Source organism: Callithrix jacchus, chromosome 4 (assembly GCF_049354715.1).
Source record: "Callithrix jacchus isolate 240 chromosome 4, calJac240_pri, whole genome shotgun sequence".
In the NCBI taxonomy this organism is placed as follows: domain Eukaryota; kingdom Metazoa; phylum Chordata; class Mammalia; order Primates; family Cebidae; genus Callithrix; species Callithrix jacchus.
This window is the reverse complement of record NC_133505.1, coordinates 122,617,984-122,629,986: the sequence shown is the minus strand read 5'-3', so window position 1 is coordinate 122,629,986 and position 12,003 is coordinate 122,617,984. Positions and strand designations below refer to the sequence as shown.

Here is a 12,003-nt window from a genome sequence, read left to right as displayed (position 1 = left end):
TTCTATTTAATGTATTATAAACACATAATAATATATAATAAAAAGCCTTTAACGCTGAGATTCCATTTTACCTAACCATCACCCCCAACTAATCACCTTATTTTTCAGCCATTTCCCCAAGCTGGCTGGACTTCTACTTGTATTTGAGTCTTTGCTCGGGGTGTTGTAGTCAGCATGGAATTCTCACCCATTCCCTCTTATTATAATTCTATTTTTCTTTTTAGGACTCATTTCAAAATTACCTCCTCTGAATTCTTACCCCACTCTCTTATAATTATAGGAATACCAATTTCCTATTCTGTGCATCCAAAGCCCAACCACATCTCTCTTGCTAGGACAACACTTTCCTGGTATTATAATTATTGGTATCATCTGGTATTATAATTGTTTCTGTATCTACCTTCTCCACAACACTGTAAGTGCTTAATGAACAACGTCCACATCTTTCAGATTTTTGTATCTCATCACACAACTCTTGGGTCCTGCATGTAATGAATAGCAACAAATATGTTTTGAATTTAGAGAGTTTGGAAAGAACAGACGAAGTGGTCTGGTCTCAAGTCTATGCCTCCAATCTTCTGTGCCATAGATGACACTGCAGAGAAGAACGGTGGCTAGAAAATTGAGAACACTTAGAATGGGTGCTTTGTTTAATCTTTTGTATTCATAATGAAGTTCTAGGATGAGCATTCAATCAACAATTTCACTGAGGTTGGCTGGAAAAAAGTTTTTCCCTTTGGGAGAGAAGATGGCAGTTAAGAGGATTCCTTTCTGATTTTGGAATGAGGGAAATACTTCCAATTATGAGAGACCACAAATGTGTAGATGATGTACTAAGTGGGAAGGATGTAAACTGTATCTTTTCAGGATGAGTTTGAAGGAATTATTTCCAAATGGCACTTCATGTATTTCCTGATAACAAACCTTAATTTTCAATAATTGCCCTTGTGTGTAGAACAGTACATATTAATAAAATATTTATTTGCTAGACCTCTTATATCTTTGAATTAAAATCTCTGAACCCCAAGTCTGAGAATCTACAAATACTACAAATATCAGCAATATTGTTTTTAAAATCTGTCCCATGTTTAATAAATGCTTCCTGTGAGGGCACTTGTCTCCTAAAAACTATAGGTCCTGTTTAGATTAATATAATTAGATTAAAGTTTCCATGGCTGTTTAAGCTAGCCATCAGTATGGAATCATTCAATCAATGCAGTCAGCACTGCATAAGCATCTTTTAGGTGCTAGACACTAATGGTACAGATCCAAGAAAATGAAGTTATGAGAAAATAGGTGGCAGTATCCCTTGAGTTCTCCAGTTACTGTCAAAGATTTCAAGAAATCCAAAAAAGAACATGGCATAGTAGAAAGAGCTTTGAAGCCAACAAAGTGGGTTTTTATCCATACTCCATTACTTACTAGTCATGTAACTTTAGGCAAATCACTTGATATCTCTGGGATTTCTTAATCTTCACAATAGGGTGAATACTACCTATGTCATAGAGGGGTGAGACAATGAAATAATTATGAAAAGCATTTAACACAGTATCTATTATGTAGTAAATATTCAATAAATATAAACATTTCTATTTTTGATGATGATTAAATGATGATATTTTTCAAATTGACCTTTCACATTTTTAAAACAGATGTACACAGAATGGCTTGCTTACAAACTGAGGGAAGTTATAGTCTTACAGTCAAAGAACTCACAAGGCAGAGTACTCAGCTAACGGATGAAGTATTATGACAACCAAAGTATTAAGCTGGATACCATAATATACCTTGCACAATAGTCGAACTTTAATATGCCTAAGTTTTAGCATAAGATAATACAAATAATTCTACCATCTTTATTCATTGAAAGCTTATAGTACCAAACACTTTATACACATCTTATTTCATTTTCACAATAGGCCTGTGAAGTGTGTATTATAATCTCCATTTTACCTATGAGGAAACTGTGGCTCAGAATGAAATGACTAGCTCCAGTCAAACAGGTAGTGAGTAGGAGAGCTGGAACTTGAAATTATATTCATGACTGGGTAGGGACCTTGCAGGCAGGCTCATATGAGATACGTAAACCCAATCTGAGTATTGGAGCCATCATAATAAACCTAAAGCTGTCTGAGAAAAATACTTTGTTAAGTTACAGCTTAGTTGGAATAAAAGTTTGTGATTCAATTTAAATAACAAAAGTATTTAATTTATAGCGAAAGACCATTCCATAGTTCCTCCATCATAGACTAGATACATCACTTTCTTAAAGACCAGTTGCTCCCTCTAGTGAGCATCAATAGGAATGACATACCTAGCAAGTATTTAAAAGTGGAAATCTCAGCAGGAGCTGTACCTTCCTTAAGGATCTCTTGGAAGTTTGTGGATGTGAATTTTAGTAATTACAAAAAATGGCAGTCGCTACTTTTATAAGGTGGGGTCATAGATGCTAGACATAATACTATCCAAGGGAAGTCTCCCTCAACAAAAAAATCCCCTCCTTCCCAGAGGGAAAACCTATTTATATTTACCTGAGCCTAGAATTTAATATCATTTTACATATAAACACTAAACATGATTACACAGATTTAATGTGCAATAAACTTTCCAGGAAGCAAATCTAATTTGAGACATCAATTGTAAAACATAGTATTATTTAAGTATCACCAAGAAAGGAAGACAATGAGAAAAACCACTGCCAATTGAACTATGACATGATACATTCTTATACATAATTATTTTATGTTTTAAAAAATAACTCTTTTAAGCTTATTTAGACAGAAATAAATATCATACTTGGAAATATGTGAAAGGAAAAGGAAAAGCAAAATAAATTGTTATTCTTAAGATTTCTTCATATTCTGAAAATTTACTGAAAGTTTGGCTCAGAGTTGTCAATATCCATATTTTTTCCAAACACTATTATCCCATCTGCTATCAAGTGTTTTGATGATGCAATATTTCCTAAAACGGGGCTCTACTCTTTTGTCTAGAAGAGTTTTCATTCAAGCCAGACACAAATTACGTAAGTTTTGATGTCGGTACTTTTTGAACCCTCCAAAGAGATTAAGGGAAGATTTTAAGACAACAAACAGTGCACATTTTTTCTTCAGATGGTCTTTACACAGTTTGTCCAGAAATGAAATTGGTAACAATAACCAGGTTCATACATGCTCAGGCAGTGATGATGGCAATGATGTAATGACTGACACCTCATTAAGAGTGCTTGTAAGACACATCCTGATTTTAGGAATGTGAAATGTATTTCTTCTAATGGAAGAAACACAGTACCACGTACCAAAGGGAGCTTTCCTTTTTCTTTTACAGAACTTAACAAAGATTGGGTCACCCTTTCAGGAAACCTCATCACCAAGGTTTCTGAATCAGAAGTAAAACATACCCATATGTTTTACTGGGTAAAACATCCATGGATCAGTTTCCATGGATGGAAACTGATAAGAATTTACCAGTTACTATATGTATGTATATATCAACAGGTATAACTTTCTAATCACTTTGCTATTTCTTATAGTGTAGTCAATGCTAATGTCCTTACATATCAAAATAGGCAATATAATAAATTACTTTTATTTCTCTTTTATGATGTTATTATATTGATGTTTTTCTATTTACATGTGTAGGTGGGTTATATTATCTATAAATTTCATTTCAGGAAAGACTCTTTTAGTAAGTATCTGTTATAAAAAGATGGCATTCAGTCTGACAGGGTTGAGAAAATACTGAATTTGGGGATCATCGATACTGCTTCTCCTCTAAAAAGAAAGAAAATATTTGGGTACTTTCCTTATAAATATTATATTAATATGCTTGTGGATTGGGGAAAGAGGGAATAGAGAAGAAAATTGTGTATCAATTTAACATCAAGGATGTTTTATACTCATTTTAAGAAAGTGAGTTCACACCTGTTCAGAGAGTACAGGCTTTTGAGACAAACTTCCTGGGTTCGAATCATGGGTCTATCACTTTCTATATCATTTTGGGCAAGTGACAGTCTCTCTTTGCTTCAGTTCCCTATTGAGTAAAATGAAGGTCATAACTGCGTTACCTCATGGGGTTCTAATAGGAACTAAATTATGTGACACACTGTATGGTGTTTATAAAAGTGGCTGGTACATCAGAAGCAATAAATAAGTGAAAGCTAACATTAATTATAATGATAAAACCTATCATCTGCAAAACAAAAATGTCTGAACTTCTGCTAAACTCCCTGCCACCTGAGAAATCATTCCTGAAGAATCTATGATTCCTTGATATTATGGAGAAACACCTCAGGGTTTTTTGCAGATGTTTTCCCATAGAATCATATTAGAAAAGATTCAAGTATCTTTGGGGGTAGTGAAGTTTATTGTCAATTGCCACAGAAATGCTCTGTCATGGACCAATATATCCTATATTTTAAAGTGCAAAAAGGTGATATATGAAGCATAGCCAAAATATATTCCCTCTTCAAAAAAAAAATAATGCCAGTATAGATACACTGTTAGTTTTTGTAAGATAATTTTTTATTTTATTAAAATCGACAAATATTGTTAAGAATCTACCAAAATCTGAGCCCCATGCTATGATGAGTAAATGCAAAAGAAGCTGCAAATATACTCCTATCCCATGAGATAATGCTGGAATGCTGGGATGATGAGACTGACACATATAAATCAACTAGAGTCACTAAGAGAAAAAGCATAATTAAGTGCTATATTGCATGGCACAGCTCATTAAAGAGTTGCAGTAATTCAGGTGAAGAAGACTAAGGAGCCATAGGGAACTCAGGAAAGATGCACCCAGGAGAAGGGAGAAAGAATTTACCAGTTACTACATGTATGACTTTCGTAAAGTTAGCCTCTCAGTGTTACTGTTTCCTATTTTATGAAATTTGACAGTTTAATTCATGTAAAATGCCTAGCACATTCTAAAGCAAGGTAGATTTTTGGTAAGCCTTAGAGAATGTGTAGTATCTACTTACAAACAGAATTCTCAGATAGCAGGATAACCTGTGTCATGTAAAAGAGAGGTATCCTTTTAGAGCCTTTTAAGTACAAAAAGACAAAAATTCCACAAGCAATAGCCCTACGATAATAAGTACAATATTCTATGTCAAACAGCAACCACAGCTTTGTGTGTATGGCAAAATAACTCCCTGAGCACATGAGCCTTGATGCATGTTGGCATCCTAGAGAGTTCTTCCTTCCAAGCAAAGATTTGTTCTTTAAAAAAATACAGGACATAAAGTATGAATATTTGCTTTTCCCTCTAAAATCCTTGCCATTTACTGACCCTTCTCCTGAGCAATCATGACCTGAGCTTTCCATCACCTACAAGGAAGAGTTATAATCACATCGTTTCTCTGATGTGATTTTCTGTGAGAAGTAATTTTATCTCACGTTCTCTATATATTCAACTATTCTGTATCACAGCTTTACAAATGTGCTGACAAGAAGTGAATGAAGAGTTCCTTTAAAGAGTCTCAACGTTATTTGGGGGAAATACATTCAGCAGAGTCCTCATTATACTTACATGATCTGTAATTAGAATTTCCTAGCTTTACTGGTAAGAGTATTAATTACATAATGGCTTCTTTGACAAATAAAGCCATATATTCTAGGATTGGTCTAAGCCTGACACTCTTTTCTGCTTAAAAAAATAGAACACATATTGGAATAATAAAAGTCTCCATTTTAGGCCAAATGAAATTGTACCAGTTCAAGATAGAAGATGATTTCATAGCAATTAGAAAGAAATAGCCTGGCCAGGCACAGTGGCTCAAGCCTGTAATTTCAGCACTTTGGGAAGCCGAGACAGGCAGATCACGAGGTCAACAGATAGAGAATATACTGGTCAACATGGTGAAACCCTGTCTCTTCTAAAAATACAAAAATTAGCTGGGTGGTGATGTGCGCCTCTAGTCCCAGCAACTCAGGAGGCTGAAGCAGGAGAATCACTTGAATCCAGGAGGTGAAGGTTGCAGTGAGCTGAGATTGTGCCACTGCACTCCAGCCTGGTTGACAGAGAGAGACTCCATCTCAAACAAACAAACAAAAAAAGAAACAGCCTTTGTGGAAAGTTCCATTATTCCTTTTTATTTAGACCAAAAGTAATTCCAGCCATGCATCACAGGCTCCATCTCTTGTAGAGATGGAATGCATTCTATATTTCTTGTAGACAGAAAGGAAATAAGGCCTGAAATCATTACCTTGACTTGTCCAGAAAGGAGAGAAGAATTAGAAATATGTTGCTGGTAGCCTGAGGCTTTGATATGTAAACTCATCTAAATATGCTTGTCTTTTCAGAGTTTGTTTGTCATACAGTATGACCACACAAACTTAAATTATTTGTAAAATAAAATTGATTTATCTGTGTTTTTCCTATCCTTTTAGAGCCTTTGAAGCATATACAGAAATTCACTCTCTTGAGTAGGAATTTGTTACCATATACAGTAGAGTAGCCCTCTGGTTTTCCAGAGGCAGACAGAGAGAAGAGCGTGGTGACAATCCATATGGCCTTTACTTCTCTTCTGCAAGCACCAAGTTGCAAGCAAGAGAAACTGTGTTCTGCTCAGTTGCTCCTTTATTTAACATTTTAATAATCTATGGGATACTGTGATAGGTAGTACACTAGGCACTAGATAAACAGAGGTAAACAAAACCATGATCACGTCTTCCTGCAGTTTATAGACTCCTCAGATATCATTTGTGGTATGTTTAGGCTTTAATTTTTTCTTTCTGTGTATACCTAAGTATATTTCTGGTCCTGATATTGAAAGAGAGGTTTAAGCTGTAATACATCACAACTGTTAGGCAGGAACTCATGGGAAGCAATGAGCAAGGCAGAAGGGGCTGCTATTAGAAACAGCTTGAGGCACGCGCAGATGCAACCAAACCTTAATCCAAGGTGTATTCACTTCATATTGCTTCTGTAACAAATTACAACAAATTTAATAGCTTAAAAATACACAAATTTATCTTATAGTGCTGGAGGTTATAGGTAATAACCTCAAGGTGTTGGCATTCCTTTGGAGGCTCTAGGGTAGAATCTATTTCCTTACCTTTCAAGCTTCTAGAGGCTACTTTTATTCCTAGGATCCTGGCTCCTTCCTCCATCTTCAAAGTCAGCAACATAGCAATTTCCCTTTCCTTGCTCCCCCTCCTATTTTCCACCATTTCTTCCCTCTTTCTGTGCTTTTGTCCTTACATCTTCTCTGACTGACCCTCCTGCCTCCTTCTTAAAAGAAATATTGTAATTCCATAGGGCCCACCTGTATAATCCAGAATCATCTTCCCATCTCCAAATCTTTAACTGAATCATATCTGTGAAGTCTTCTTAGCCACATAAGACAGGCACATCTTTGAGGGCCATCAGCCTACTACCACACAAGGCAAATTAAGTGGAAAATAATGTTTGCCTCTTTTACACTTTGAGTCAACCAGCTGCATGTTGCTCTTTGCAAGTTTGTTTTCTACTTCAAGGCCACATTGGTTGTCCATTTTAATTAGCCTTTCCTCACAAAATGGTGGTATGTGGCTCCCCCAGCTGATACTTCTCTGAGGCCTTGTAACTCTCTAAGATAACACAAGTTTAACTCACAAGTTAACAAACGGGAACACTTCAACCAGAGACATTGACCTTCCTCTCTAATACTCTTAGCTGATTGCTAAAGACAGATGCCTCATTAGAGCCAAACATTCCTATCTTACTTAACTAAACATAATAAATTAAGTTTATGGGGCCGGAAATAGTTATCATTTCTTCTTTCTTGCAGTGAGGAGGCATGGAACAACATTTAGCAAATTGATCCTGGCTTAATTCCTACCGATATTATGCAGCACAAACTCTTATTTGATGGAGATTATAAATCGAGAATTAGCAATGAATAATACGCATCGCTTTAGTGGTAAGAAGCTGCTGAGTAGCTTCCCCCCACCCCCAGTAATGGTAAAGGCTAGACTTTATATTTTTATGTCACTTTTACTAAGAAGGGGAGAAACATTTTGCTATTCATCTTAGAGAAGCTTTTTGCTCCTAGTTACATGGAGTAACACGGAATAGATTTGCCTTCCTGCCTTGAAAAAAGTGAAGACCGGAAAAGCATTTGTTTTGAGACACTTAAGAGCAGGCACTGTTAGGGCTGTGATTCTACAACTGCTCTCACATGCTGGGGGCAGTCTCCAGATTCATCTCAAGGTGGGTCGTCACAGCTTCCAAACTAAGGACGATCTACATTTCTTTACGTAGGTAAAATGACTGTTGCTATGGGTAAATTCACAGAAGTAAAGCCCAGAGAATCCGGTTGGCTGGCTGGAAGAGGCGGAACCAATTCCGGGCTCAGCAAGGTCTCGCGATACCGTGAGATCTGCAGGCCTGACGACACCGCCGCAGAGACTTCCCTCAGACCCGAGGGTGGGCGGTGCGAGCGGCAGTTACCTCCGAGCGCTGCTTCTCTGAGGAAAACGGGCGTTGACCTGAGGTCGGTCCGACTGTGACCAACATGAGCGGCCTGGATGGGGTCGAGAAGACCCCTCCCGTTCAAACGCACAGCATCCCTATTTCTGACGACGTCTCGGGCGACCCGGACGCACGCCAGTGCCTGAGGCTCCGCGACAAAAGCGAGGCGACACAGGTGATGGCGGAGCTGGGTGAGGGAGGCTCGGAGACCGTCGCGCTCCCGCCCCCGCAGCCTTCAGAGGAAGGGTGCGTACCCCAGGATCCCGCGGGCCGTGGCGGTACTCCCCAGATCCGAGTTGTTGGGGGTCGCGGTCATGTAGCGATCACAGCCGGGCAGGAAGAGGGCCAGCCTCCTGCCGAGGGCCTGGCAGCCGCTTCTGTGGTGGGGGCAGCGGACCACAGCCTGAAAAAGGGCGTTCAGGATGGAGAGAAGGCCCTAGAAATCTGTGACGCCGAGAGGTCCGCGTCGGAGCTGACGGCGGGGGCGGGGACGGAGGCTGAGGAGGTGAAGAGAGGAAAGTGCGCCACTGTCTCAGCAGCCGTGGCTGAGGAGGAGAGGGCTGAGGTGGTGGTGAAGGAAGGCCTGGCGGAGGAGGAGGTAGTGGAGGAGCAGATGGAGGTAGAGGAGCAGCCGCCAGAAGGTGAAGAAGTAGAGGCGAGGGAGGAGGAAGGGCCGTGGCGTCTGCATGAGGCTCTCCGCATGGACCCTCTGGAGGCCATCCAGCAGGAACTGGACACTGTGAATGCTCAGGCCGATAGGGCCTTCCAACAACTAGAGCACAAGTTTGGGCGGATGCGTCGACACTACCTGGAGCGGAGGAACTACATCATTCAGAATATCCCGGGCTTCTGGATGACTGCTTTTCGAAACCACCCCCAGTTGTCCGCCATGATCAGGGGCCAAGATGCAGATATGTTAAGGTACATAACCAATTTAGAGGTGAAGGAACTCAGACACCCTAGAACTGGCTGCAAGTTCAAATTCTTCTTTAGAAGAAACCCCTACTTCAGAAACAAGCTGATTGTCAAGGAATATGAGGTAAGATCTTCCGGCCGAGTGGTGTCTCTTTCCACTCCAATTATATGGCGCAGGGGGCATGAACCCCAGTCCTTCATTCGCAGAAACCAAGACCTCATCTGCAGCTTCTTCACCTGGTTCTCAGACCACAGCCTTCCAGAGTCCGACAAAATTGCTGAAATTATTAAAGAGGATCTGTGGCCAAATCCACTGCAATACTACCTGTTGCGTGAAGGAGTCCGTAGAGCCAGACGCCGCCCACTAAGGGAGCCAGTTGAGATCCCCAGGCCCTTTGGGTTCCAGTCGGGTTAACGTTTGCCCTTGGGAATACTCCTGCACAAGGTCTCCTACCACCACCTGCTGGACCTGTGCTTGGGCAACAGAAATGGTATGCCTTCTACTGTGTTTTGTTTTTGCTGACTTTTCTGCACCCTCTTTCCTTTGGATATTCACTTCTCTCAACCTCAAGATTGAGACGGTGGTGGGTATGCTTCTCCACTTCCATGCTGTTCTGGAATATCACATGCTACGACGCCATCCTTCAGACTACTAAGCCAAGCAAATGATACTGTAGTTGGTACTGCCTTTATTGGTACTGCTTGGACCCTGTTAATTCCCAGGGCCTCTGAACTGGTTGCTATCACCTGGATTTCTAGCTTTGGGAGCCTATTCTATCTACTTAACACTGCATCGGGCAGTATGGGCACATGGCCTGTGGACAGTTACTGAACGTTAATGAACTCAGAGGAGAAAAGCAGTGGAGCTACTTGTTCTGTGTGATTTATGGTACTTCATTGTTCTTCCTTCACCTCTAATCACTCTGTTGCTACCTGCCCTGCTTTGGCTGCTGCCAAGGTCCCTCTCTCCCTCTTCCTTTTTGCTCCTATTTCTCTTTTTCCTTTTTTTGAGACGGAGTCTTGCTATGTCGCCCAGGTTGGATCTCCGCCTGCAACCTCCGCCTCCGGGTTCAAGCGATTCTCTTGCCTCAACCTCCCGAGTAGCTAGGACTACAGGCGCGTGCCACCATGTCCGGCTAATTTTTGTATTTTTAGTAGAGACGGAGTTTCACCATGCTGACCAGACTGGTCTCAAACTCTTGACCTAGTGATCTGCCCGCCTCAGCCTCCCAATCCTGTCTCTTTAAAAAAAAAAAAAAAAAAAAAAAGTAAAAGCTTGGAAATATTTGTAAAAGCAAACTTTAGTTTATTTTGGCTCTGTCATTTTCAGAGACAAAGAGGTTGTCCTGTAAAATACAGCTCTTATTGCTCCCCCCACGCCCCCTTTTCTCTTCCCAACTTTCTATCCCTTTTATCAACTCCTAGAATACTTAAAGGGAGACACATCTGGATGGAATGAAATGTGAGATCTAGTTTATAACGGATGGAAGAACTAAAGAGATTGTGATGGGTGCACTAAGCAGGGAAAACTGAACAAACGGCTAGAGGCATGGGCCAGGTAAAAATTGGGCCTAGAATGAAGACTGAGCTGAGGAGGAAGGAGTACTTACTCCCCAGTGGTGATGAATGGAGAAATACTTTTCTCAGGATAGTTAAAGGATAATTGAAGGGGTTAAAGTGTTAAATTGTTGCCTAGACAAGGGTTCTTTAAAGAAACACAGTGCAACCTTGAATGCTTGCTTTCTTCTTTTGTGACCGAATTTATGTGGAAGATTGTTATTTTACTAGGATTTTGTAAAATCTTATTTTTTTGGTTCTGCTTATTGTGAAAATTGAGCTGTACGTTCTTTTGATTTCACTTGGGAACATTTGGAAGAACAATAGTCTTACTTTCCTGTACAATATAGAAACATATGAATACTTATAATAGTTTTCAACTTGTTCTTGTTTCTGTTAAACTATATTCCTAGAAACATAGTTTGAATAACTTGGTCTTAAGCTTGTCAAATTGCCTTTATGGAAAAATAATCTACAAAAGTGGTTTAATTGATTGTCTTTGTCTTACATGATAATTTTCCCTGGTAACAATTTTTGTTAGTAAGTGATGTGTCTTTTTTCCTAAATCGCTTTTAAATACTGTGAAATTGCTCTGACAAATTGGAAGTGTACCATTGGCATATTTGTCTTCTTTTTATGCGTGATGGTAAAATAAAAGCATGTTGTTCTGCCAGATTTATTTTTCACCTTACCCATAAATGTAACGCTTGAATGAAATTGTTCATGTTAATTAAAAATGATGGAATCATTAAAGTCCTTAAATGGACACAATAGGCATTATCCCAAAGAGAAGAAAACAGGGCACAGTACATTTGGGACCTTCCAAGGTAGTTTGCTTTAAAACGTTAGCAGTTGCAACTGCTTACTCAATCACTTTTTTGCACATAGCTTATGCAGCACAAGCTCCCCTTCAGTTGCTCAGATCCTCCATTTCTAGCTCCATAAATGATATTCTCAGGTTATTCAGGCTCTTTTTATTAAGCTGTATGCAGGGAGTACCTATCTTATGTATTTCTCTATTTTCATACTTTCTCATCTGTTCAAACTTCTTTTCCTCAGATTTCCTCACCACTC

At 39.5% G+C, this 12,003-nt stretch overlaps 1 protein-coding gene across 1 annotated transcript; it reads left to right on the top strand.

Annotated features, from left to right (window-relative positions):
• The first annotated feature begins 8,402 nt into the window (after positions 1-8,402).
• TSPYL1 (TSPY like 1) lies at positions 8,403-11,604 on the top strand. The gene has a single exon (XM_002746885.6). It carries the CDS (start codon positions 8,501-8,503, stop codon positions 9,785-9,787), a length of 1,287 nt encoding a protein of 428 aa, XP_002746931.1. The 5' UTR covers positions 8,403-8,500; the 3' UTR covers positions 9,788-11,604.
• The last annotated feature ends 399 nt before the right edge of the window (positions 11,605-12,003 follow it).